This window comes from Pan troglodytes, chromosome 16 (genome assembly GCF_028858775.2).
Source record: "Pan troglodytes isolate AG18354 chromosome 16, NHGRI_mPanTro3-v2.0_pri, whole genome shotgun sequence".
NCBI lineage: Eukaryota > Metazoa > Chordata > Mammalia > Primates > Hominidae > Pan > Pan troglodytes.
This window is the reverse complement of record NC_072414.2, coordinates 31,864,215-31,891,793: the sequence shown is the minus strand read 5'-3', so window position 1 is coordinate 31,891,793 and position 27,579 is coordinate 31,864,215. Positions and strand designations below refer to the sequence as shown.

At 42.3% G+C, this 27,579-nt stretch overlaps 1 protein-coding gene across 2 annotated transcripts in view; it reads left to right on the top strand.

Moving 5' to 3' along the window:
• Positions 1 to 6,356: 6,356 nt before the first annotated feature.
• GPR176 (G protein-coupled receptor 176) overlaps positions 6,357 to 27,579 on the top strand; it is a 119,471-nt gene continuing 98,248 nt past the window's right edge. The window contains exon 1 of one of the 2 annotated variants that reach the window (XM_003314605.7): positions 6,357 to 7,478. In XM_003314605.7, coding sequence (XP_003314653.1) covers positions 7,307 to 7,478 — 172 coding nt within the window. In that variant the 5' untranslated portion in view covers positions 6,357 to 7,306. Of the gene's footprint in view, positions 7,479 to 17,361; positions 17,512 to 27,579 lie in introns of those variants that run through there. The other variant, XM_009428779.5, reaches the window with a different exon arrangement.

The window sequence follows — 27,579 nt, the reverse complement described above, 5'->3', positions numbered from 1 at the left end:
TCCCCCAAAGCCACTGTGTCCTTTGTTAATTCCAAAAAAGTGATTTTTTTTTTTCATTTTTGAAATATAAAGCTTGTATTTTATTTAAATCTATAGCAAGAATTTTTTAAAATCTTAGATGGTGACTTTTCCCCTTTTTGATATTTGATTTCTTTAAACATCAACAAACAGGAATTGATCTTATATAGTTGCCCTTTATTGATGGCCTATAATGTCTCACTGTCAGAGGTTTTTATTGATTCAATATTTTGTTGCCCTCAAAACAGCCTTGCAAAATAGGCATCTTTATCTCTGGTAGAGGAGAAAACTGAGTTTGGAGAGGTCAAGTAACTGCCCAGTGTTACTTGAACACGATTGGAATGGTTCTATCTTAAATGGTTCTATCTTCGAGAAGATAGTCATCTACTTGAAGCAGCCCATCAGCACCAACAAGGAGACTACCTGTGACTATAAGTTACCCCATCGAAGACATCAAGATCCCCTGCCTCTGTAGCTCCAAGAACTGCTGGGGACCCTCAACTAGGCCCTGGTGCCAGACTCAAAGGATGTCAGCCGCAGCCTGGGGCTCTGGAGTATGGAGCCCAAGGCCCAGGGCCCCGGCCCCGCCACCTGCCCCCATTTCAGGTGCTGTCCTCTACCCAGTGGCCATGTCAGGGCCTGGTGCACCCACACTACACCTAGGAGCCCCTGGCTCCGGCCCCTCAGCAGGAAAGGGCTTCTCTATTGTTCAGCCCACTTCTCTCTCATTTTTAAAAAATGCCCCTTTCAGAATTTTGTTTAATTTCAACATCAGCTTCTCTCTCTCTCCATCTCTCTTCCTCTTTCTCTCTTTCCTCTTTCTGGTTGTTATCCTTGGCCTCTTACCATGAATGCTGCTACATTGTTTTGTCTTCTCTATTTTCTTCCTCATCGTGGGAAAAGATATTTTAACCATTAAAACCAATAACAACAACAACAACAACAACAAAATATTCAAGAGGTACAACTGACATCAACATTCATACTCCCTTATCTCTCCATATTAGGTTCTTTATCTTGAGAGCGTTAGTAGAAATCTGTATAAAGAGACAATCTAGGTCTCCAAGTAAAGAGAAATGGGTTATTGCCTACCCCAAGCTTAAGTACTCTCCAAAAAGCTGTTTCAACAACATAAGTTTATCAGAGACCAATATGCTTTTTTTTGACGTGAAAAGCCCAATAGTTTAATTCAAAGATGCCCAGAGGCTCCATTATCAGCTACCACTTTCATTTTACAAGGACCTAGGATATCCTTTTTGCCACTACTAATAAACACAGAATATTTTTAAAGTCCTGACTTAAAACCTTCCATTCCCCAGAAATACAATCTGTGCTCTCTTAAATATGCAGGCCCCAATTTTCATAACAATGTCTGCCAGGATAGGCTGGGTTATGCTGTGATAATAAGCAACTCCAAAAATCATGATTACTTATACAACAAAGTTTTATTTCTTATTCATACAAACTTGTTGTGTGTCTGGGTGGTTCTCCAGGGCATTTGCCCTCCCATATGGTGACTGAGACATAGACTACTTCAATCTTTTGGCTCTTCCATTTCAACATAAAGCTCCTTCCACAATTGCAATGGCAGAATAGAAGAGAGATTTGAGAATCACAAACAACTTTTCACTGCCTCAGCCCACAAGTGACTCGTCACTTTTGCTCACATTTTATTAGTCATAATAGTCACATGACCCTGCCCACCTGCAAAGGCAGCTGAGAAATATAGTCTTCAGTATGCCTGGAAGAAGAGGAAAACGAGATATTGTTGAATATTAGTAATGTCTACACAATAATCTGCATTATCTATGTCTTTTTACATTGGCATAGAAATAGCCATTTGGAAATAGAACTGTTTATTCCAGATGGGTAGCCAGGGGCCATAAAAACTCCTCTTTTCTCAGCATGCTGCTGCTTGGGCTTACCAATACAAAATACTTCCATTTCTCCAGCTCTTCTCTTCTCTCCCTGTTTAGTAAGAGGCCACATGGGGGCATGTGAGGGTGTGTGATGGGGAGCAGGAGGGAGGAGGAGACCTTCAATGATAAGGAGGAAGAAGAAAGGCAACATAAAACCTTTATGTTCCCCAACTACCTCGGTCTTTGCAATGATCCTAAATCCTATTCCATCTCTTCTTCCCTCCACCCAACCCTCCTCCTGCTCTTCAATAAATACCTAAGAAAGTTGGAATTGGGAATTCTTCTGAACACAAAGGTAAGACAAGTGATTATCACCTAAACAAGGTTAAGTACTTGTTGGAAAAGTATTTATTAGCACCTATGTGATTTGGCCTATCACTACACTCACAAAAGTATAAGAGAAAAACAGAGAAGGAAAGAGTTTTTTTTAAAAAAAAAATTACCTATGGCATTAGGGTTCTCCAGAGAAACAGAACCAACAGAATAAATAGACATATAGAAAGAGATTTATTACAAAAAATTGGTTCACGGAGTTATGGAGGCTGACAAGTCCTAAGATCTGCAGTTGGCAAACTGGAGATTGGCAAGCTGGAGACCCAGGAGAACTGATGGTGTAGTTCTAGTCCAAGTCCAAATGCCTGAGAACCAGGAGAGCCATTACTGTTGTTTCAGTTCAAAAGCCAGGAGGCTCAAGACTCAGGAAGAGCTGATGTTTCAGTTCAAGTCCAAAGGCAGGAAACAGCCACCGTCCCAGTTCGAAGGTAGTCAGGCAGTGGGAATCCTCTCTACTCAGGTTTTTTGTTCTATTTTCGCCTTCAACCATTCGGATAAAGGCCACCCACATGGGGGAGGACAGTCTGCTCTACTCAGTCTACCCATTCAAATGTTAATTTTATCCAGAAACACCTTCACAGATACACCCAGAAATAATGTTTTACTACCTATTTGGGCATCCCTTAACCCAGTCAAGTTGACACATAAAATTATCATGACAACTAATTAAAACTTTGGAAACACAAGGTGCATCTACGTTGGGAGGATACCTTCTTATACTATTCATTACAGGAGAGGACTGGGAGGAAAAATTACTTTTAACAGCATTACCTAGAGTGAGAGGTTGCCTATTTTTTACTCCATTTCCCATTAACTGCTTTGAATGTAGCTTCAGAAAGTTTTGAATAAAAATTAGCTAGCACATAAATGTGTTGGCTGGTAATTCTAATCACCTGCCTTCACCTATGGCTGGGTATCTGATTGCTGCCAGTTGTTAACACTTACCAGCTCATATCAATGTAACACCTACTGTGGTCTGAATGTTTGTGTCCCCAGCCCCCCAAATTCATGTATTGAAACCTCATCACCAATATGGTGGTATTAGGGGATGGGATCTTTGGGAGGTAATTAGGTCATGAGGGCTCTGGTGCCACAGATGAGATTAGTGCCTTTATAAAAGAACCACTAATAGGAACCAGGTGTTTTAACGTGTGCCTGTAGTCCCAACTACTTGGGAGGCTGAGGTGGGAGGATTGCTCAAGCCCAGGAGTTTGAGGCTAGCCTGGGCAACATAGTAAAACCCCTGTCTCTAAAAAATAAAATAAAATAAATAAAACTAGGGGTACTAATAAAAAAGGCACCCTTCTACCACATAAGGAGACAGCTAGAAGACACTATCTGTGAACCAAAAAGCAGTCCCTCTACAGGCACTGAATCTGCCAGAACCTTGAACCCGGACTTCCCAGCCTTCAGAACTATGAGAAATAAACTTCTGCTTTTTATAAGCTGCCCTGTATAAGGTATTTTGAACTACTATAGTCTGAACTTCTATAGACTTAGACAATACCTGTACATGGTAAGTAATTGAAAGGGACTGTAATTTATGTGTTTTTTGACCTTTTCAGGTTTAATTTCAGAAAAAAAATCTGAAATGGTACATTTTAGTTTTTGTTTTGTTTTGTTTTTTTGAGACGGAGTTTCACTCTGTCATCCAGGCTGGAGTGCAGTGGTGGTACCAGCTCACTGCAACCTCTGCCCCTGGGTTCAAGCGATTCTCCTGCCTCAGCCTTCCGAGTAGCTGGGATTATAGGTGACTGCCACCACACCCGGCTAATTTTTGTATTTTTAGCAGAGACGAGGTTTCGCCATGTTGGCCAGGCTGGTCTCGAATTCCTGACCTCAGGTGATCCACTGGCCTCAGCCTCCCAAAATGTTATGATTACAGGCGTGAGCCAACATGCTCAGCCTGAAATGGTACATTTTTTTTTTACAAAAGGAAAATAGATATTAATATTATGGGAGATTATATTTTCCTTAAATGACTGCAGTAATATCTCTACTTAATCTCTCATTCCACATGCTTTTCTTATAATGTGACTAACACTCCTCCCAATTAGTGTCCCTTTACTTAAATGTGGTGTTTTTGTAGCTGCTTCAACAAGTAGAGTACAGTGGAAGTGACGCTGTACAACCTCTGAGATTAGGTCATAAAAATCAATGCAAGCTGGTCTGAGTCTGAGTGCAGTAGTGTTTACAACTAATTGATCACAACTACTTTACAGATTTCTTTGTTCCTTCTCCACTCCCACTGCTTCACTTGGCTAACCTAAAAAGAAAGAGAGAGAGAGAAAAAAAAAAAACGTCAGTGCAGCTTCTGCCTTGTCCTCTTGGGACTCTTGTCTCTCTTGGGATGCTCACTTTGGAGCATAGCTGCCAGGCTGTGGGGAAGCCAAACAGCCACATGGAGAGGCCACATATAGATGTTCCAGCTGAGTTCCCAGTCAACAGCCAACATCAACTGCCAGACATAGAGTGAACAAGCCTTCAGATCCCAGACCCAGGCAGCAACGCTGAGCTACACTTCTGGAGTTATGCTCTAAGCCACTAAATTTGTTATGGTTTGTTGTGCACTGGTAGATGACCAGACAATTATAAAAAACACTACTATAGACATTTAATACATATTTAAATCGTGTCCAATCTTTTACATCACAAATCTTAAGATCTTTTGACTCATCCTTAAAAAATACTCATACAGCACACAACTATTAAGAATTGTGCCACTCTATTCCTGTCTTTAGCCCTTCATTTTTGAGATGCAATCCTTCCTCAAGTCTGAGAATCATGGTGATCTCAGCTGATTGGGTTATTTCTTGATTCTACTGACCATATACCCTAACACCAATTGAGGGGTTGTAGAGAATTTAGTGGTATCTTTTCAGAATGAAAACATGAGAGCGGTTTCTTGCTTTCTCCATTCTTTACACCTGCAAAACTGATTCTTTTCTACACCTTTATCCCAACTGTTACTAGTTTTGAATTCGGGATGGAGGGTGAAGGTGGGTAAAGGGGTATTTTTATAACTGTTATCAAACAACTCTATTTACACACATTCTTCAACCCTTCCTAAATGAGTATGCTGGATGTTGGTGAATTATTATAATTTTTGGTTTCTAATGATTATAGTGTAAGGGGTTTTATCTTGAAAACTATGTTTGGACTCCTGGAACTAATGTTAACCGCTGGTAATGGCGTTCTTGGGGGTAAAATACAATTAGTGTAATTAGTAATTTTCCGTCTCTTTCTCTTTCCCCTTTTTGGTCTCCAAAATGTTTAAAATAATTCTCACATAGATTACTATGTGAAGGTATTGTGAAACTCCAAATATGTACAAGACACGGATTTTTACGCTTTCAAGAGTAAATAAGGATTACCAGTGAAAAGGAAATAGCCATATTGTACCAGGATCATCCTTGGGGCAACCAAGGAATAACTGTAGTTTTAATCAATTCTTGAGTTGTTGTCCTTGGTCCCAGTCCCATAATCAACATGTCAAAGTCTTCTACCATGTACCTCACTTATTAAAAAGAAACGAGTTTCCATAAAGTCGACCACGCATCTTTGTTCTCTTTATTCCAGATCCTCCCTCTGCATCCGTACAGTTTCCTCTCCCACTTGGCATCTCTTTACCATTTCTTCTTGTTTACTTGACTATCCCAGCTCCCAACATTTTCTGTCCCGGAATCCACTAAGCCTGGGTTATACTGTGTACATGTTAGAAATGATACTCAATAAAAAGGCCCAGGAAACCATGCACTGAGTTCCTATATTTCATTTTTCTTAAATGCTCCAGCTACACCCAAGGACTGACTGAGGGGCCGGGAGACTGGGCTCCGTGCCCAGGTGGCAGGGGCGTGTAATTCTAACACCGCAGGCAGCCCCTGCTGACGAGATACAGAGGAGTAACGACAGTTAATAGTAAACGAAGCGAAGCCCCGGGAGGTGTAGCGAGCATGTCCACGACAGCCAGTCACTGATCCTCCGGCCTCCCAAGCTTCCAGCCGAGACAGTCACGCTCCGCGAGGCCAAGATGGCGCCCTCCCCGCGGCAGCCTGGGCGCGAGGGGCGGGGCCGCGCGTGCCACGTGACCATCCTCGCCAGCCGCGCGCCCCCGGCTGCCCCAGGCGCTCACCGAGTCTGGCGGTCGCGCAGACGGTGCCACTGCCCCACTGGGGGCGTCCTCCTTCGTCCCCGCCCGGCTGTCAAGCTGTGTTCTAGCGGCCGAGGGACCGAGGGGGGCTAAGAAAGGGGGCGCCCAGCCATGCAGAGGCAAAAAGGCGCTGCGGAACGGGGTCCCCGTCGCCAGTGCTGAGGCAGGAGGTCGGAGCCCCCAATGAGGGGCTGGGAAGCAGGACCCAGCACGGGCGTCTTGGCAGGCGGCCGGGCGCAGGGCCAGGCTGCTGGGGACGCTCAGGGCTTTCCACCCAAGCCATGGGCGCTGTCGGGCACTCGGGGGTCCCCTCGTGGCTCCGGCCACTCGGCGTGGGCATTACGTTGGCTTCACATCGCCATCCAGCCTCGAAGCCAACAGGACTGAAAAATAGCTTCGGCCAAACATTCTCCTCCCGCTAAGGAGAGGGGTCGAGTGCGTCAGCCCGAGGGGACTGGAGAGGGATGCCCTAGCCCTCGAGGGGCGGAGGACCCGCGGTTGAAAGAGGCAGCGGGAGCGGAGAGCGCCCTCTTTGACCATCGAATGCCTCCTTCTGTGTTTCCATTCCTGTCGAGTGGGCTGGGCCACGCTGACCACCCTGGAGGAGGGACGGACGACGCTCGGCGGGCTCTGACCGTGCCGCCTTCTTGTGGCTGCTGACTGGGATCCAGGAGGGAGTGGGCATGGGGCGCAGTCGCGCCTCCCTCCCTCCCCGCCTCCCGGGCGCCGGGGTTGGCGATGTGGAGACGTGAGGGGACCCGTCGGCTGCCCCGGCTTCTCCAGGACTCCGCGAGGCGCCCGCGCGTCCCTCCTCACCCGGAGGAGGAGAGGCTCCGCGCGGGGCTCCGAGGCGGGCGGCGCGCGGAGCCGGAGTCCTAGCCTCGCCATGGGACATAACGGGAGCTGGATCTCTCCAAATGCCAGCGAGCCGCACAACGCGTCCGGCGCCGAGGCTGCGGGTGTGAACCGCAGCGCGCTCGGGGAGTTCGGCGAGGCGCAGCTGTACCTCCAGTTCACCACCACCGTGCAGGTCGTCATCTTCATAGGCTCGCTGCTCGGTAAGCCTCCCGCGGGGCGCCTCCGGCCCGGGCCTCCCCGAGGGTACAGGCTCGGAGAGCCGGGAGCAGGGCCGCCCAGCCGCCGTGGGTTTCGGGTGCCTGGCAAAGTGCAGAGAGTTGAAGGAAGCTTAAGGATCCCGGGTAGCTGCAGTGTAGTTAAGCAGGGACGGTGGACTCCAGCTCCCACGCGGGAGCAGAAGAGTTCAAATAGGGCTTTCTCGTGGCCCGAGGATGGAGCGGGATCCAGGCGGGAGTCCCCCTCCTCAGATGGCCCCGGCGGAATGCTCCTGGGTGCCCGGCTGGCTTCAGCTCTTGTTTACAAATAGCGAGGAATAAAGATTCTGTGGGAATTTGTTACTGATGATTGAACGGAATGTTACCCATTCTGTTAAAGATGTTTTGCGATCCCATCTTTCCATATATATCTCGAAATAATAATATATACAATTATTTTGATAGACCCTTATTTTGTGCGTGTTTTACTGCGTGCTTCTTCGGAACACCGACCTGCTGGTAAACAACCCTGTGAAGTTAAACTGTATGTCGCCTGTCGATGATTTTAAAAAAACAAAACCAAACCCACTCTACTTCCCCATCTATGTGTTGTTTAAGGTACAGAATAAAGGTAGGATAAAACACACACACACACATCCCAGATTTAGGTATACTTGTTCAGGGAAGAAAAGATCAACGAATTAAAATGAGTGGCTAGTAAAATATTAGCCTACTAGTGTGAGAATTACCTGTACTTCTCACTACTCTTAAATGATAATAGTCTTTATCGCTCCTCTTCAAACGTTAAATGATACAAGCAATATTCATTTCTATTAAGGTCTGTTGAACATACTGCATACCCCTTGGATATATTTGGCTTCCTTTCCTGTGTCCCCGATGTGGCGTTTATAAGGATGTGGTGTTATTGGCAAGAACAGTCGTAAAGTTTCAAAGTAGGAATAGGTTACCTTTTGTAGACACTTGTGAATTTCTATGGAAACCAAGATAACTGACATTTAATAGACTATTTTTAGAAGAATTTCAGATGTTTGGAATTTCCCTTCATACTTTCTCTAATTGTCATCATTCCATTTTACTCTATCATAGTATTTCTCTTCGATTTTTTTGTTACGAGGATATTTTCAGGAGTAGATACTAGTATTGCTATATCTAGGTGTGTGTGTGTGTGTGTGTGTGTGTGTGTGTGTGTGTTTTAAGATGTGTTTTTATGACTGGGATGTTAAATGCACATTAGCAAAGCAAAAGCCTATGTTCAAAATACTTTAGGTATTCATGATGCATTGTAGGTTATTGGGAGTTAAATTCTGAGTATTGTCACACTTAAAGTGTGGGTTATTGGAGAGGTAGTAGAAGTGACTGTATTTTTATTTCTGCAGGTTTTCCCCCAATATACATATACATACATACATTCATACATACATGTATATATATTTTTCCCTCCCCCACGGATAACTTTAACTCTGAAGAAAGGTGGTGTTGGGAGGAGAAATTCTGAGAAATTTTCTCATGGTTTGAGTCTAAAAATTTGAGTACTATTGAAGTAGAAGACAGGACATGTATGTAAAAGACATAGCAAATCTTAAACATTTAATGAATATTACTTCTGTTATCCATGTCCTTTCCATTTTTGTAGCTTGCATTGGATTCAGGAATTTCTAGATAAATCTGTCCTTATTTCAGCTTTTCTCCACATAGCACTTGTGAGTGACATGCAAAACCTTCTTTAGTAGATGTCTCCAAAGGACAAACTGATTTCCTCTTCATCTATGGTGCCTGATGAGCTAAGGAGTCTTTTTTTTTTTTTTTTTTTTTTTTTTAGACAGAGTTTCACTCTTGTTGCCCAGGCTGGAGTGCAATGGCATGATCTCCACTCACTGCAACCTCTGCCTCCTGGGTTCAAGCGATTCTCCTGCCTCAGCCCCCTGAGTAGCTGGGATTACAGGCACCCACCACCACGCCTGGCTAATTTTTGTATTTTTAGTAGAGACGGGGTTTCACCATGTTGGCCAGGCTGGTCTCGAACTCTTGACCTCATGATGCACCTGCCTTGGCCTCCCAAAGTGCTGGGATTACAGGCTGAGCCACTATGCCCGGCTGGGAGTCTTCTATTACCCCTTCCACGTTACATGGACCCTCCTAAAAGAGAATTCAATTTGCTCCTTTTTATATGCAGAAAAAAACCCATAAATATGGACAGTATGTCTGGTTTCCTTAAAAGTTCAGCTGGGCTTGACGTGGTGGCTCACACCTGTAATCCCAACACTTTGGGGGGCCGAGGTGGGCAGATCGCTTGAGATCAGGAGTTTGAGACCAGCCTGGCCAACATGATGAAATCCCGACTGTATTAAAATACAAAAATTAGCTGCGTGTGGTGGCATGCACGTGTAATCCCAGCCACTCGGGAGGCTGAGGCAGGAGAATCGCTAGAACCCGGGAGACTTAGGTTGCAGTAAGCTGGGATTTCACCACTGCACTCCAGCCTGGGCAACAGAGTGGAGTCTCCAAAAAAAAAAAAAAAAAAGTTCAATCACAACATTGCCCTGTATACTTGTTACTTATTTTTATTTTTTTTTTGAGACGGAGTTTCGCTCTTGTTGCCCAGGCTGGAGTGCAATGGCAGGATCTCAGCTCAGCTCACTGCAACCTCTGCCTCCCGGCTTCAAGTGATTCTCCTGCCTCAGCCTCCCAAGTAGCTGGGATTACAGGTGCCCGCCACCACGCCTGGCTAAGTTTTTGCATTTTTAGTAGAGATGGGGTTTCACCATGTTGGTCAGGCTGGTCTCCAACTCCTGACCTCAGGTGATCAACCCACCGCAGCCTCCTGAAGTGCTGAGATCACAGGCATGAGCCATGGTGCCCTGCCTACGTACTGGTATTCTTGATTCATTCTTTTCTAAGGACTTGTCCCATTCAAACACATCTGTGTACATTAGAATTCTGATAATGTCTGTTGAGGCTCAGAGCTTAAGTTTCAAAGCCATGTGCAGTCAGAAGCAAGGCAAGAAAACTTGGGAAGCACATTTCATAAAGCCTACAAATAGAGAAAAATCATAGATTAGGAATAAAAGAAAAGGAATCTGTATGATTGAAAAGTAAATTGTGGGAGGATGGAATAGTACCTGGAAAAAATAACTGATTAAGTAACTTACTTTACTTATTTCCTCTGCACCCAAACATAGACAAATTCGTTTTTCTTTATTTTTTTCTCTTGAAACAAATTTAAATATACTTCTTATATTCTCTAAATAGACTTCTTTTTTATTGGGATTTCCAGAGGACCATTATTATGTGAAAATAATTCATTTGTACTACTGGTGTCTTGTACCTCTTTTTGAAAACTATTTTAGTGTCTTGTATTAGGAAAAATCCCTAAGAACTTGGAATAACTGTAATATTCCAACCAGAAGGAACATTATTTGCTGTGTTGAAAATGAACACAAGGCTTGTACATAATATTATTCAAATAATATGTATTTTGGGGGTTTGCGTAAACCAGTGTTTCTCAGCCTTCTTTATACAACATCTTGGCATATCTTTAGGTATGTTGTAGATACTGAAATAGAGTAAAATAATTTAGATTCCTCTTCAATGGCACCAATCACTTTTAGTAGTCAAGAGTGTGAAATCAAAGACTCCAAAAGATCTGGAATCACCATTTCCAATTGAACTGGAAATGGTGGATTGAACTCCTCAGAGTTAATATTTCTCTTTTTCCCCTTCTCCTTAGATTCACAGTCTAAGTACCAAGAGAACTGGGCTCCTCTCTGGTGCTTTGACTTGAAAAAGGTAGGTGGCTATGATCTAGCCTATTACCTCTGAGCTCCTCCTACACAGGTTGCCTGTCATCTGTGGCAATCATCATCAGAGGTATAAGAGATTTTTATAAATGAATTTGCTTTTATTTAAAGAAAATTAACATGGTGGGCAGTAACCCACAAGTATGTATCCTACATTGCAATTTATTTTTTAATTTTTTTTTGTTTTGAGATGGCGTCTCACTCTGTCGCTCAGGCTGGCGTGCAGTGGCACAATCTTGGCTCACTGCAACCTCTGCCTCCTGGGTTCAAGCAATTCCCCCTGCCTCAGCCTCCCAAGTAGCTGGGATTACAGGTGCCTGCCACCACGCCCAGCTAATTTTTTTTGTATTTTTAGTAGAGACGGGGTTTCACCAAGTTGGCCAGGATGGTCTTGAACTCCTGACCTCAGATGATCCATCCGCCTCACCCTGCCAAAGTTCTGGGATTACAGGAGTGAGCCACTGCGCTCAGCTGATTTTTAACATTTTTTAAATAGAGAAATCAGCTTTCCTTTGTCTGGCTAGACTGCAAAATGTATGGTTCTTATTCTTAAGCTATATTCCCTTTCCTTTATAGACTGAATGTTTATATTCCTCCTCAAATTCATATGTTGAAGCCCTAATCCCCAATGTCATGTTATTAGGAGGTAGTACCTTTGGGAAATAATTAGGTTTAGATGAGGTCATGAGGATAGAGTTCTCAAGATGGAATTAGTAACATTATAAGAAGGAACTAGAGAGCTTGCCCTCTCTTTCTTTGCACCATGTGAGGATATGGCAGAAGGCAGCTGTTTGCAAACCAGGAAGAAGGCCCTCCCCAGAACCCGACCACATTAGCACTCTGATCTCAGACTTCCTAACCTCTAGAACTGAAAGAAATGTCTATTTTTAAAGCCACCCAGCTTTTGGTATTTTGTTATAGCAGCTGGAGCAGACTAATACACTTATGAATGGTCTGTAGTGAGCATGTGAAATTGATGACCCCAAGTAAAGATCCAACTTGCCTGTGGCTTGATTCCATGAGGTGGTTATTGAAGTATTCATTTGAAGGGAAAGGTGGGAAATCGACTTGTTAAATCTGTTCAGCAGATCTGTTGGATAGACACTAGTTTTGCTCATGCTTGCTTATAGTCTTTGAGCAAAATCATATGGGGTACCAGCAAGGTTCATGGTACTTGTTTGATAGAGAAGTATACTTGTGCTTTTGATATTATTTGAAATTAACCAGAGAATAGCTGGATTATTCTTGGAGTTCCTTAGTTAAATGTTTGATAGAAGATGTGTTAATACTATAATACTAGTTTGCACTTATAATTTGTAATTACTCAGGATCACTTTTAGTTAACAATACTTACAGCCAATAATAATATAATATCAACAGCCTTACTTCTACATGGAGTTTCTGTCTTTTGTATGCCTAAAAACCTAGCAGACTACGTTAAGAATAAGGTATCCTGGGCCAGGTGTGGTGGCTCATGCCTGTAATCCCAGCACTTTGGGAGGCCAAGGCGGGCAGATCACTTGAGGTGTTCGAGACCAGCCTGGCCAACATGTTGAAACCCTGTCTCTAGTAAAAAATACAAAAATTAGCCGGGCATGGTGGTAGGCGCCTATAATCTCAGCTATTCAGGAGGCTGAAGCAGGAGAATGGCTTGAACCCAGGAGGCAGAGGTTGCAGTGAGCAGAGATCGCGCCACTGTACTCCAGCCTGGGTGACAGAGTGAGACTCCTTCTCAAAAAAAAAAAAAAAAAAAAAAAAAAAAAGAATAAGATATCCTGAATTGATGCCTAAGGAGGCAGGAGGTGGTAGGATCAATAGTTACTAGCTTAATGTATTGAATCAAATTGCCTCACATTGTCTTTTATTTCTATATGATGTCTATATGATAGAATTCTTCCTGGAAATTAAATTCTCTGGTGAAAATTTAAAAAAAGCTTTATTGAGATGAAATTCATACAATATAGAATCCATCCAATTAAAGAGTACAACTCAGTGGTGTTTTTTGTTTGTTTGTTTGTTTGTTTGTTTTTTGAGACCGAGTCTCACTCTGTTGCCCAGGCTGGAGTGCGGTGGCACTATCTCAGCTCACTGCGAGCTCCGCCTCCCAGGTTCACGCCATTCTCCTGCCTCAGCCTCCCGAGCAGCTGAGACTACAGGCACCCACCACCATGCCCGGCTAATGTTTTGTATTTTTAGTAGAGACAGGGTTTCACTGTGTTAGCCAGGATAGTCTTGATCTCCTGACCTTGTGATCTGCCTGCCTTGGCCTCCCAAAGTGCTGGGATTACAGGCGTGAGCCACCGCACCTGGCCAACTCGATGGTTTTTTAGCATATTCACAAAGTAGTGCAACCACTACTACTACTGAATTCCAGAAGATTTTTATCATCCCATAAAGAAACCATGTAACATAAAGAAACCATGTATCCTTCGGTAGTAGCACTGCCTTTTTCCCCTCAATACCTTGAGCCCTAGGCAATCACCACTCATTTAGTTTCTTTCCTTCTTTCTTTCTTTTTTCTTTTTTTTTTTTGAGACAGGGTCTTATTCTGTCTCCCAGGCTGGAGTACAGTGGTGCGATCTCAGTTCACTGCAACCTCCACTTCCTGGGCTCAAGTGATTCTGCAGCCTCAGCCCTCTGAATAGATGGGACTACAAGTGTGTGCCACCATGCCCATCTAATTTTTGTATTTTTTGTAGAGATGGAGTTTTGCCACATTGCCCAGGCTGGTCTCAAACTCCTGGACTCAAGCAATCCGTCAACCTCAGCTTCCCGAAGTGCTGGGATTATAGGTGTTAGCCTCCAGGCCTGGCCCTACTTTCTGTTTCTATAAATTTACCTGTTCCATAGATCTGTCACACAATATGTGGTCTTTTGTGACTGGCTTTTTTCACTTAGCATAATATTTTCAGGATTCATCCATGTTTTAGCATATATTAGCACTTTATTTTTTATTGCTGAATCATATTTCATTGTATGGATATATTACATTTTGTTTATCCATTCGTTTGATAGACATTTGGGTTGTTTCTACTTTTTGGCAATTATGAATAATGCTGCTCTGAATATTTACGTACAAGTTTTTATGTGGACATGTGTTTTCAGTTCTCTTGAGTATATACCTAGGAGTGAAATTGCTATATCATATGGTAACTCTATTCTTTTTAGGAACTGCCAGACAGCTCCAAATATCCCTGGTTCTGTAATGAATATACTTTTGTTTTATTTGGTGACATTTTGTAGACTAGGAGGAAATTTGTCTCAAAATGGGAACAAAGAAACATAGCTATGTTTTCCTGTGGGGTGTCCAAGTCTCAAAGTCTCTTGTCCCTAGAGTTTGCCAAACAATTTCTGCATATGTCACTTAATCTAAATCTAAATAAGCCATTTAGATTCTGTAGTGACTGGGAACTGTTGTGAAAGGTTGTTTTTTCCTTTTCTTTTCGTTTTTTTTTTTTTTTTTGAGACAGGGTCTCACTCTGTCACCCAGGCTGGAGTGAAGTGGTGCGATCACAGCTCGTTGCAGCCTCAACCTCTCAGGCTCAGGTGATCCTTCTACCTCGGCCTCCAAGTAGCTGGGACTACAGGCGCACGCCACCACACCTGGATAATTTTTTTTTTTTCTTGGTAGAGATGGGGTTTCACCATGGTCCTCAGGCTGGTCTGGAATTCCTGGGCTCAAGTGATCCACCCACCTCAGCCTCCCAAAGTGCTGGGATTACAGGTGTGAGCCACTTCACCTAGCCATGAAAAGTTTTATTGTCAGAGAGTTTCCACATTAGCTGGGTGGAAGACTGTTGTTAGTCATTTAGCGCAAAAACAGAGGCATTTTTGCCTAGCCTGGAAGGTAGGAGTGGCTCTAGGCAAAATTTTGTAGTAAGGATTTACCCTAGGCAAAACTAAAAATAAGAAAACTTTATCTTAAAAAAATCAACTCTCATTTTCAGTTTTTATTGCATCTCTTCTCATAAACCTCATTTTCTTGTTCATTTTGGATGCCCAATGACCTTCTTCTGAGTTGCTGACTTGTCCTCTCTCTTCCAAAGTTAGCAGTATCTGTATTCTATTCCTTCATGGTGGCTAAATAAATCATGTTAAATGCAGATGTTAACAGATGTTAGTGTATTAAAGTATTTTAAAATAGTGATCTTTGAAGGTACTTTTTTTTTTAAAGAAGATATCTTAAGCATAAAGGATGATTTGAACATTTCATATATTTGAGAGGTAAGAGAGAGAAATGGGTTGGATGGATCTTTTAAGTTTGATTCTACTAAAATTGTATCATGAAGCTAGGGATTATTGACAAAAGGAAACTAAGTATAAATAAAACCTCCCTTAACATACTGTAAGGCATGACCAAAACTCAATAAGCTAAGCATGTAGCCCTGAACCCTCTCAGTTATCACCGTATCAGTTTTTATGGAAAGCATCCTCCCACTGCAGCACATATGGAGACATTTCTTCATGGCTTCTCTTACTGAAAACTTTTGAATGCCCCTGCTCAAGGAGGAAATTTGTTGTTGTTACTATTGTTTTCTTTTGTTTTTGCATTTGCAAGCAATTTCCAGAGAAATGCCTTCAAACTGACTTGAGCGATATTTTGATCAGTGGCCACATTTCATTCGGAAGAATCATATACGAAACAGTTGTTTCTGGCCTGTACTGAAAACTTGCTTCACCATAAATGAGATACTGAAAAACTTTCAGATTAAGCCACAAGTGTTTAGGTATGCTGGCACTAAATAAGTTTGTAACAATGGTTTATTATCAGTTTTGGAATTGTTTATTTATTTTTTGTTTTTTATATTTTTTTCTGATTAAAGTTCCTCCTTAGGGACAAAATTACAGAGTTAGGGGCAAAGCATGAAACCTGTCCAGACTCTCTGGTTTACTCACTTTTTTTCTTTTGCAGAGTTTAAAAAATACAGAAAAAAATTAACAAATTATTATAAATCTACCACTCAGAAATAACAAATGTTAACATTTTGTCATGTTTCTTTCATATATTATATTATATTATTTTATTTAATTTAATTTATTTTATTTTTTTGATACAGAGTCTCACTCTTGCTCAGACTGGAGTGCAGTGGTACAACCTTGACTAACTGCAACCTCCGCCTCCTGGATTCAAATGATTCTCCTGCCTCAGTCTCCTGAGTAGCTGGTATTACAGGTGCATGCCACCATGCCTGGCTAATTTTTGTATTTTTAGTAGAGATGGGGTTTCACCATGTTGGCCAGGCTGGTCCCGAACTACTGACCTTAGGTGATCCATCTGCCTTGGCCTCCCAAAGTGCTGGGATTACAGACAGGTGTGAGCCACTGAGCCTGGCTGTTTTATAAAAATAAAATGTTGCAGGTACAGTTGAATCTCCCCTATTCCTCTCCTCAACCTTTTCTATCTTGTCTATTCCAGAGCTAGTCACTGTGCTGAATTTGGTGTACAGTATAAACTTCTTCCTGTCTTTGTCCTGTTGTTTCTGCCTGTTGCTTGCCTGTGATCATGAAGTTGGTATTTTTTTTTTTTTTCTTTTTGAGATGCGGTTTGCTCTTGTTGCCCAGGCTGGAGTAGAGTGGCGTGATCTCAGCTCACTGCAACCTCCCCCTCCAAGGTTCAAGTGATTCTCCTGCCTCAGCCCCACCAGGCCCAGCTAATTTTGTATTTTTAGTAGAGATGGGGTTTAACCATGTTGGTCAGGCTGGTCTTAAACTACTGACTTCAGGTGATCCACCAGCCTCGGCCTCCCAAAGTGCTGGGATTACAGGCATGAGCCACCATGCCTGGCTGAAGTTTTTACCAATTGATACCGATGCTTCCTGTGTAATTAGGTACCTTTGACTTATCTCCAATGTGGTAACTCCCAACCAAGAGTATTGCATTAGCCTCACATTTACACATTTATAGTTTACAACATATACCACATTATTTCATTCGGTCATCGTAATAACCTTGTGAAACAATGTAGGGGGCATTTTCTGTTCTTATTTTCTCAGCACATCCCTTCCTCCTAGCAATATTGCTCTTTCACAACACGTGCACTTCTACTGGTGATATTCCCTTCCTGTATTCATCAGCGTTCTTAGTTGCAGACAACAGATCCTCCTGTCAAAAGAAGACACAGCTATGAAAGCATTTAAAGAAAAATGTTTCCTTGTGAAAATGGATTGCAAGGGAGTTCGGGCTTTAAAAGGACTAGCTTGCCAAATGAAATATACAACAGGTAATTAAAAGAAAACCTCAAGATTACCAAATTTACAGTTATTATGTTGGTTGTGAAAAAAAGCTAGTTAGTTATTTCATGAGTGTTATAACCTCAAAGATTGTATCATCCCTTCAGATATCAGCATTAAAAGAGAAATAACTTTGTGAAACAACAAAGTTGTTTGTATTGGAAAACAGTAGCTTAAAGAAAAGGCTCAAGATTTCATTTATTTTGAGAACCAGAACTAGATAGAACGGCCTTAGTCTTTTTAAATGTATGTCTTTGTTTTGGGAGAGGGAAGGGGTTCTGGCTGCAAGTGTTTTGTTTTGTTTTTCTTCTGGCTGTAGGGTGTAATGTGCACCCACTTGCATAATGCAGCAGGACAAGGCATTAGTTTTACTTCTGTATCAAACTAGCCAGTGTATGAAGAAAGAAATTTATTACAAAGTATTATGTTGCTTTTAGAATTTATGAGAGGGTCTGGGAACCAAGCTTAGATGCCACAGAGCCAGGGACGCAGTCAAGAAATATGTACAGTCATTTCACTGTTCGAGCAGAAACCATGAAGCTGTTGCCATGTACCAACTATTATGTGAGGAAGTAGTCACATAACCCTAGGACACAGCTGGTCCAGAAGAACCAGAGGCATCCATCATCTCCCTGACCTTACAGAGAGAATCTGATGGCCCTGCATCCAGCCCCTACCCCACATTAATCACGTCCACTTTCCTTGGGAACATCTGTTGGGCAGAACCTGTATCATAAGCCTGCACCCTCACTGCAAGCCTGTCTGGAAAGTGGTGTTTTAAACTTTCCAGCCTTTGTAGCAGAAGGTAGCAGGTGGTTGAAAGATTACAGAGGGAATATTGAGTGAACCAGACTACAGTATCTGCCACTTTATACTTTGTGTGGTTTTTTAAAATATGACTTCCCCTCACAGTACTCTGTATAGCCCCACTCCCACCCTGGGATACAAGGGTGAGCACATGATTCAGGCTTTACTGATCCCAGTATCCTATTTCTTTGTCCATGAGGATTAGACCAGGAATGGTCGTAGGATCCAAGCTTGATCAATCAAATCAATCAACGTCCTTGATATAGAGATGTTGCTAAAGGCGCCATCTTTTTCCACAGGGGCTGATAAGCAGGGATTACAGAAGCCAGGAGTATCTGCTTAGGAGAGAATGAGGATAGAGAGAGAAGCAGAGGTGAGGGTGAGATATAGACACAGGGAGTAGGGGGAGAGAATGAATCCTGATGATATTGTTTGTATCCCTGGAGGGCCTGAGCCTAATTCTACCCCTTGTGTTTTCCAATTACATGAACAAAAAAAAAAAGAAAAAAAAAAAAAAGAAAATCTCCTTTATTGCTTAAACTTGTTTGAGTTGGGTTTCTGTCACACAAATATCCTGACTGATAACATATAGTATTTTTGTACTGTTGGCAGATAAGTCAGATGTACGATTCATATCCTACATTTGCATGAACAAGTTCAGGGGGTTAGTGACTCATTTAATAGCACATTCTCACAGCCCTGCAGGGCCTGATGCAATGGAAATCAGATGCCCAGAAGAACAGCAGCTGCAATCCAGAGCCTGGAGAATTGAGCAGGAGCTAGGGATGGCCTGGCAACTGAAGAGATGCTCATAGACACTGAGGAGGATCATAAAGCCTGCCAGTGGAAGAAGGTGGGAGGAGAAAGTCATGCTTAGGCTCCAAGAGCCCAGGGATGTAAAGAAGGCTGGAAGCTGTGGGACTGGCAAAGGTTCATGGATGTGCAGAGGCAGAGGTCCAGGGGAGATTTTACTGGACCAGGAAATACTGGGGCAACTGTCCCAAATCAGCACACAGCCTCTGATTCTTTTTGTCTCTTATTTAAACATCTATTTTTTTTAAATTTTGTTTTGTTTTTGTTTTTGAGACAGGGTCTCACTCTTTCACCTAGGCTGGAGTGCAGTGGCGTGATCTCGGCTCACTGCAACCTCCGCCTCCTGGGTTTGAGCAATTCTTCTGCCTCAGCCTCCTGAGTAACTGGGATTACAGGCATACGCCACCATGCCCGGCCTAAACATCTATTTTTAATCAATAGCTTTTTATATATAAATAGTTTCTGATAGTTAATTAACATAAAAACCTAGTGGCAAGAAAAAAAATCTAGCTGTGTTAGAAAAGGGAAATATTGGCACTGTTCGATGTAGCCCCCCAGAAGATGATGAACTCAATAGCCTCTAGGTCATAAACCGGCTTCAGTTTTCCTGAATGTTTATAAGAGCTTCTGGGGAAGTCAGCAGGCAGGGAGGGCTAAGGGTGAGTTCTGGAAACACAGCTCTTGCTACAGTCAATTATGGGGTGTGGATGAAATACTGGACATATGGCAGGTGTATGGTTGGGAAAATGAGCTGCTCCATGTTTTCTGGTTTAGATGGCTAGTGGCCAGCTCTCAGGATTGTCAAAACAGAACTCTCCTTTGGGGGTGAAATGAGTGTCCTCAGCTGATCCAAGCTCAGGGCTTGGAGGGGAGAGCGGGAGCTTTGTTAGCACAAAGCCCAGGCATCCAAATGGAGATAAGAGTCTGGGCTAGATCACGTGGGCATTGTCAAGTTAAATAGACAATGCAAAGGCAGAAGGCACCGAGCAAGAGGTGAAAGGTGGAGAGGAGCAAAGCAGAGAGATCCTGAACAGCCTCTAAACTATTTTTATGTTTCTTTAACTCATCAAGCTTAATACTTGCAAAGACCATTGACTTTGCTGTTCTCTCTGCCTTAGAATGTTCTTTCCTAGATGCGTCTCCTGGCTGGCTTGTATCCATCCTTTAAATTGCAGCTCAAATGTCACCTCTAATGGGTCTTCCCCAATCACTTCTATCACATCACTCTGTTTATTCCCTCTGTAGCAGTTATAACTCCAGAAATTATCTTGTTTGTGTGGCGTTCTCCCTTGCTCCATTAGAATGCAGCACCTTGAGAACTGGGACTTTATTTCATGCACTGCTGTGTCCCCAATATTTAGAACAGTGCCTGGTGCATAGTTTGTGCTCAATACATAGTGATTGATTGAATGAAGTGCTTGGGGACAGTTACATAGGATGATTAATTAATCACTATTTTGATTTGCATGAGACTTAGGGGCCTTGTGAAAATAAACATGAATTTCATCCATAGCCAGGATTCAAACACACATGGCCATGCCCAGTGAACTAAAGTGGTGCTTACAAAAGCCAGATATCTGGAGGGACAACAGGTCTCTTGATAGGAAATCCACAGGGGCAGAAGGTTTCACCTGATTTAAGTAAGAATGAGCCTATGACATAAGACAGGCAACATTTTAAACCAGGCAGCATAATGTGTGTGGGATGTCCTTATAGCTTTTGGAGCCTTTGGGTCTTAGACAGGTCAAAAGTATGGCCAAAAGCAGGCTGGGGACATGACCCTTCCTATGGAAGAGTGGCCGAGAGACAGTGTTGTCATCAGGGAGCTATAAATGACATTTGGCTGCCTGTGCTGACACACATGGCTATTAGGTGTGTAGGATCAGAATGGCATCCTTGAGTTTCTGTGAACTGTTAGGGGACCACCCCTTCTACCCATCTATCTGGAAGGCTCAGTAGTAGGAGTGGGGTTGTGGAAAAAGGGCTGAAAACAATAGAATATTCTGACTGCAGCCAAGGAAGCCTGCAAAAATTAGGTTGAAAACCATGCTTTTTGCACAACTAAATGCCGTAGGTTTTACAAATAAGTCAGACAAAGGGTCTTCTGCTGATAGAATGTGTATCAGTTTAATAAAGGCTGGTCATCACTGTTGCTTCCATTTGTGCACACAAAACCTTCAGCATCTTTTTAAAAACTGAACTTTTTACTTTGAGATAATTGTAGATTCACATACAGTTATAAGGAATAATAAATACAGAGAGATGCCTGTATCCTTTACCCAGTTTCCCCCAGTGGTAGCATCTTGCAACGAACAGTGCCTGTGTGTGTGTAGTTTGTGTGTAAGGTGGGTACAATACAACAACCAGGACGTTGCCCTCGAAATTTCCATCACCACAAGGATTCCAACTGTTGCATTGTTATGTCCACACCCATTTCCCTCCCACCCGATCCCCTCCTTCACCCTTGGCAACCACTAACATGTTCTACATTTCCATAATTTTGCTAATTCAAGAACGTTATAGAAATGGAATACTGTGGTATGTAACCTTTTGGGATTGGTTGTTTTTCATGTAGTATAATTCTTGGGAGATTAATCCAAATTGTTGTGTTTGTCAACAGTTTGTTCCTTTTTATTTCAATTCCATTTATATGACTATTTTTTCTGACACAGGGTCTTACTGTCACCCAGGCTGGAGTGCAGTGGCATGATCTTGGTTCACTGCAGCAACTTCTTGTGATCAAGCAATCCTCCCACTGTTATGTGCCACCACATCAGCTAATTTTTAAAGTGTTTTTTTTTTTTTTTTGTAGAGACGAGGTCTCACTATATTGCCTAAGCTAGTCTCAAACTCCAAGTTTCAAGTGCTCCTCCTGCCTTAGCCTCCCAAAGTGCTGGGATTACAGGCGTGAGCCACTGCACCCAGTCTATATGACCTTTTTGAATGAAAGCATGACAACCCTGTAACTTTTCTGGTTATTCTTAAGTCACAAAACACTCTCAATTTAGTACATAATATTTGCTGTCCGCTGATAAAAGAGGCAAACCACCAACCTTGATTTAAAATAAAGAATTCTCTCCTCCACAAAATCCCTAGTGCAGGCCTGGTGCCTGGGAGAAGCCTGAAGTTGAACACAGGAGTCTAGTCTGCTTCCTCCTCCATTCTGAGCTTCTGGCCAAGTTTGCTTGGCTCTCCAAGATTGCAGCTGGGCTGGGGTTGGTGGTTGTAGGGGCTGGAGGAGGGAGTTGTAGGAGGGGCAGGAATAGGCTTACACGATGCTGATGGTGTTGTGAGTGGCTTCATACTCTGGGCTGTTGCCTGTTTCCTTGATGGTGATGATGCCCTCTCATATTCTGTCCTTGCTCCCTGCAAATGCTGCTTTACTTCTAGCTCCTCTCTGTTGAAGCCTGTTTACCTGTGCAGATGACTGTCTTGGACAAGCCCTGACGTGACCCCATGCCATTGCTCTCACACCTTGGTCTATACCCATTATACAGGACACATGCATTCTTTGCCCCCATAAGTTCGGGGAGTGCAGGCTGCCCACTGTAGCCTCTTCTTTGAGCAGCTTATCAGCCCATCTCTTGCTCTTCAGGTTTCTCAAACAGAAAGCAATCACAAATTCACGGTGAACCCCAATTGCAGGGGACACAAATCAAATGTCTGCATGGGCTTGTTGAAAACCCCTAACCAGGCCTGAGGGCTTTGGTGAGCACCCCCACCCTTCCTTCCTGGGTAAGTAGGACTCACAGTGCACCCACAGTTCTCTATCTATTCCATTATATCCTCCAGGTTGGTGAAGGTTTGAGTCTTATACCTCTTGACTACACCTGTGAAACATTTACATCTTGATCTGATATCTTACTTTATATCTATTATATCTTGATGCCTTGGTAGAATTTTCTGCTTCTGATTATCAAAAGCGTGTGAACCAGAGCAACTCCATCTTGAACAGAAGCTGGGTAAAATAAGGCTGAAATCTGCCGGGCTGCATTCCCAGACAGTTAAGGAATTCTAACTTATAGGATGAGATGGGAGGTCAGCACAAGATACAGGTCATAAAGACCTTGCTGATAAAACAGGTTGCAGTAAAAAAGCCAGCCCAAACCCACCAAAACCAAGATGACAACGAGAGTGACCTCTGGCCGTATTCACTGCTACACTCCCAGCAGTGCCATGACAGTTTACAAATGCCATGGCAACATCAGGAAGTTACCATATGTGGTCTAAAAAGGGAAGGCATGAATAACCCACCCCTTGTTTAGCATATCATCAAGAAATAACCATGAAAATGGGCAACCAGCAGCCCTTGGGGCTGCTCTGTCTATGGAGTAGCCATCCTTTTATTCCTTTATTTTCCTAATAAACTTGCTTTCACTTTACCCTATGGGATTCGTCCTGAATTCTTCCTTGCACGAGACCCAAGAATCCTCTCTTGGGGTCTGGATTGGACCCCTTTCCTGTAACACAATGACCAGACACTATGTTAATTTAGAAGCATTTTTTCCCCCCTACTTAAAATTCATGATGCAGTTTTGTTCAAAGTCTCCATATGCCTCTTCAACATCAGCATCTGCTTTGGCTAGAAGCAGTTTGGAGCCATCTCATACAGTTTTTTGGAGGCCCATCATCATTACTTAAACCTGTGTGAGTAAGATGCCACACTGAAAAAAAAAAACCTCACATATGATGTAGCCACTGAAAATATTATGCTAAGCCACAAGTAATCATTCTGATTTTTTTAGGACTGTTTTTCTTTCTTCTCCCTGTTTGTCTGGTTGCCATTCACAAATGCCATGACATAATAATATATGGCTTTTTAAAGAGAGCTTATAAAACTTGCAGTTGTGAACTCACACACCCAGGAATGATGAATAATTTGCTTCTTTTTAAAACGTACTGCATCAGATGACCTCTACAGGAAGCCCAAAGTAGCATGGACAGAGATAATTTCAGGTCATCGTGCCTTCTCCAAACAAAGTTCCAAATAAAGTAATTTGTTATTTGTTTCGAATAAAGTACAGATGCTCCTTGACTTATGATGAGGTGTCCCAGTAAATCCATTGTAAGTTGAAAGTATAAGCTGAAAATGCATTTGATACACCTAAACTGCCAAATATCATAGCTTAGCCTAGACTACTTTAAATGAGCTCAGAACACTTACATTAGCCAACAGTTGGACAAAATCATCTAACACAAGGCCCATTTTATAATGAAGTGTTGAATACCTCATGTAGTTTATTAAATACTGTACTGAAAATATATTGCTTTTGCACCATGGTAAAGTTGAAAAATTGAAAGTGGAACTCTCATAGGTTGGGACCATCTCTAATTGAGAGAGTGCCTTGTATTAGGAGTGACTTTGTATTTTCTGAGCAAGAATTTTTGAGGACATCTCTGCCTTGTATAGAATATGTGATATTTACTCCCTGGTTCCCTGGGCATCCTTTGTGTGCTCATTTGCACCTTTAATTACAACTACTTTTTGTTGGGGCTTCCTGTGTAGTTTCTTAGGGCAAGAAACACTTTCAGAGGCTGCTAAATGGAAAGGAAAGAATAACTCTCTGAAGTCAACCTGAGTGTTAATTCAATTTCCAGGAAGACAGAGTTCAAGCGAGACTCCAGCAGAGACAAAATAATCAAATCTCAGTTTTCAGACCCTTTCATTGATTGATGAGAATAGCACCTTTTGTATTTGACCTGTTGTTTCTGTGGCCTGCTCCCAAGGTTGCAAGTCTTTAGTAGCAATGAATCTACAAATGACCAGAAGCCTTAAGATGAAGGTTTCTGCGTCTGCCAGGTGAAAGGCAGGATTAGGGACTAGAGGGCTAACTGCCTGTTTCTCTGCAGGATGCTATTATTCTTAAGATTGGATGGAACTTTTCCCTGAAGAGTGTCAAATCATTTTTCTTGTTAATAACAAATCAATGGGCTCTAGCAGGTAAGGATCACACCAGGTGCTTGGGAAGGGTAAATTCTAGCCTGGCCTTGCTGCTGAATGGTGGGTTGAGTGCTGGTAAATCACCCTGCCTCTTTTGTGATTGTACTTGCAAGGCAGAGATTCTTAAACCTAGTATGCATAAAAATCACTTGTCAAAATGCAAATTATTGAGTTTCGCCAACAGAAATTCTGTTTTAGTGGGTTTGACATGGGGTCTTGGAGTCTATTTTTTCGTTTTCTTTGAGACGGAGTCTCACTTTGTTGCCCAGGCTGGAGTGCAGTGGCACAATCTCGGCTCACTGCAACCTCTGCCTCCTGGGTTCAAGCGATCCCTCCACCTCAGCTTCCCAAGTAGCTAGGATTACAGACATGCACCACCACGTCTGGCTAATTTTTTTTTTTTTTTTGTATTTTTGGTAGAAACAGGCTTTCAACATATTGGCCAGGCTGGTCTCGAACTCCTGACCTCAAATTATCTGCCTTCCTTGGCTTCCCAAAGTGCTGGGATTACAGGTGTGAGCCACCGTGCCAGGCCTGGAGTCTATATTTTTAATGAACATGCTAGGTGACCTTGATGCCGGTGCTTCACACTTTAACATTGATCTAAGGGATGCCTGAACAACTTCTTAGTGTCCGTGGAGATGACAGGTGAGCATCAGGGATACTCCCAGGTTATAGTGCCAGGAGAGTTGGGAAGGGAAAAAGCTGTTTAAGATAAGTGCTAAGGTCATTAGAAGACTTTTTTGTTGTTGTTCCTAGGGGAGTAATAGCATTGCCCAAAGCCAGCTTATTCTTGCAAAGAGAATGGTTGGGACAGAGAAGAAGTAGAAATTTAATTTTGGGGTTATTGGTACCAGTCCTACCCATCTTTTAATAACTAGTGTTGCTTAAGGGCTGAAGGTAAAATGGAAAAATATAGAGACTTTAATATGAATAGGCAGGGCCCCTTCCGTAATCTGACTTATAGAAACTTTCCTCAAAATTTTATACCTAAGATCATTGGATTTCCTAGTTCTGCTTCTGCCAACCATTTCCATATCATTCCATATCCTATAAGTAATAACTAAATTATTTATTCAAAAAGGCAGGAGGGGAGTTCTATTTGCCTTTTGGGTACATCTTGTTATTAATATAAAGGTAGTGTTGGGTATTAATATAAAGATCATTGAATTTCCTAGTTCTCCTTCTGCCAACCATTTTCATATCATTCCATATTCTATAAGTAATAACTAAATTATTTATTCAAAAAGGCAGGAGGGGAGTTCTATTTGCCTTTCAGGTACATCTTGTTATTAATATAATGGTAGTGTTGGGGTTAGGTGACCGCTTCCCATTCTCTTCAGGCACTTGTTCTCTGCCTCACAACCTGATATCTCACTGTGGAGGAGCAGCTGGAATACTTGGCTGTCAGAAACATGATAGAATTGTCTGAAGCTTTCTTTTTTTCTACTTCTGTTCTAATTCTGTTCTTGGCAGTTTTTAAAAAATTCACCAAACTTTCACTAAGATAGAATTGGAAACTTCAGACCATGTGCACCATGTCAGGGAACTCATCATCTGCCACTCCTCATGTTGCAGGCTCCTCTCCCCTTCAGCCATTTCAGTCATGCTGTGTTCTGCCTTCTTCTGGAATGGTGGGTCAAAGGTTGTTTTCAGCTGGGCACAAAAGAGAACAGAGGGGGCAAGTGGGTGATCAGAAGGACCAATTGAGGGCTGTTTGGCTTTGGGATAATTGTTACTGATTTAGCATATTCTTGTTAGAATATGGACAACGGGAGTACGTGGGCAGCTTTAAAAGTAACTGTACTTCCATTTGGTCTGCTTATTAGGCATTCTTATTATTAATATCAGACATCTTTAATTTGTGTACTGTTTCAAGGCATGAATGCAAAGGCTACATGAAATCTCCATGGCCAACTTGTAATCTTAACATGAGTCTTATGTTGTTGTGGATGAAGAATGTAGGTTTAACTGAATTCACATATTATCCTTCATGTTAACTTCCATATGTTGACTAATTGAAATTAACCTCTACTACCATTCTCAAACCTTTATTTGGCTTACTGCTGTTAGGCTTCTTCTTTTTTTTTTTTTAAACATCCTTGTTTTTATTCAATTTAGGAGCCAAGATTAGCACTTTATCTTCATCATTTAAATTTACCTAGATTTTATCATTTAAATTTATCTAGATTTTATTTTAATTTATCTAAATTTAACTAAAATGTTTTAATTTTTTGTATCAACTTGTTAATTTTTTTGGTGGGGGAACATGATTATACTATATAACGTTATTGCTCTAAGCGATACTACCTTTGTATCTTTTGTATTTCATCTAAATTATAATTTTTAAAAAAGAGTTTAACGGTCAGGAAGAGAAGGTTGGAAATCTTGCCATTGGAGATCTGCTAGAATCTAGGATGATTTTAATTTACTAGTCAAAACCATTTTGGGATGATCATTAAGCCAGTTATGAATGCATTCAATAGAACTATCTCCC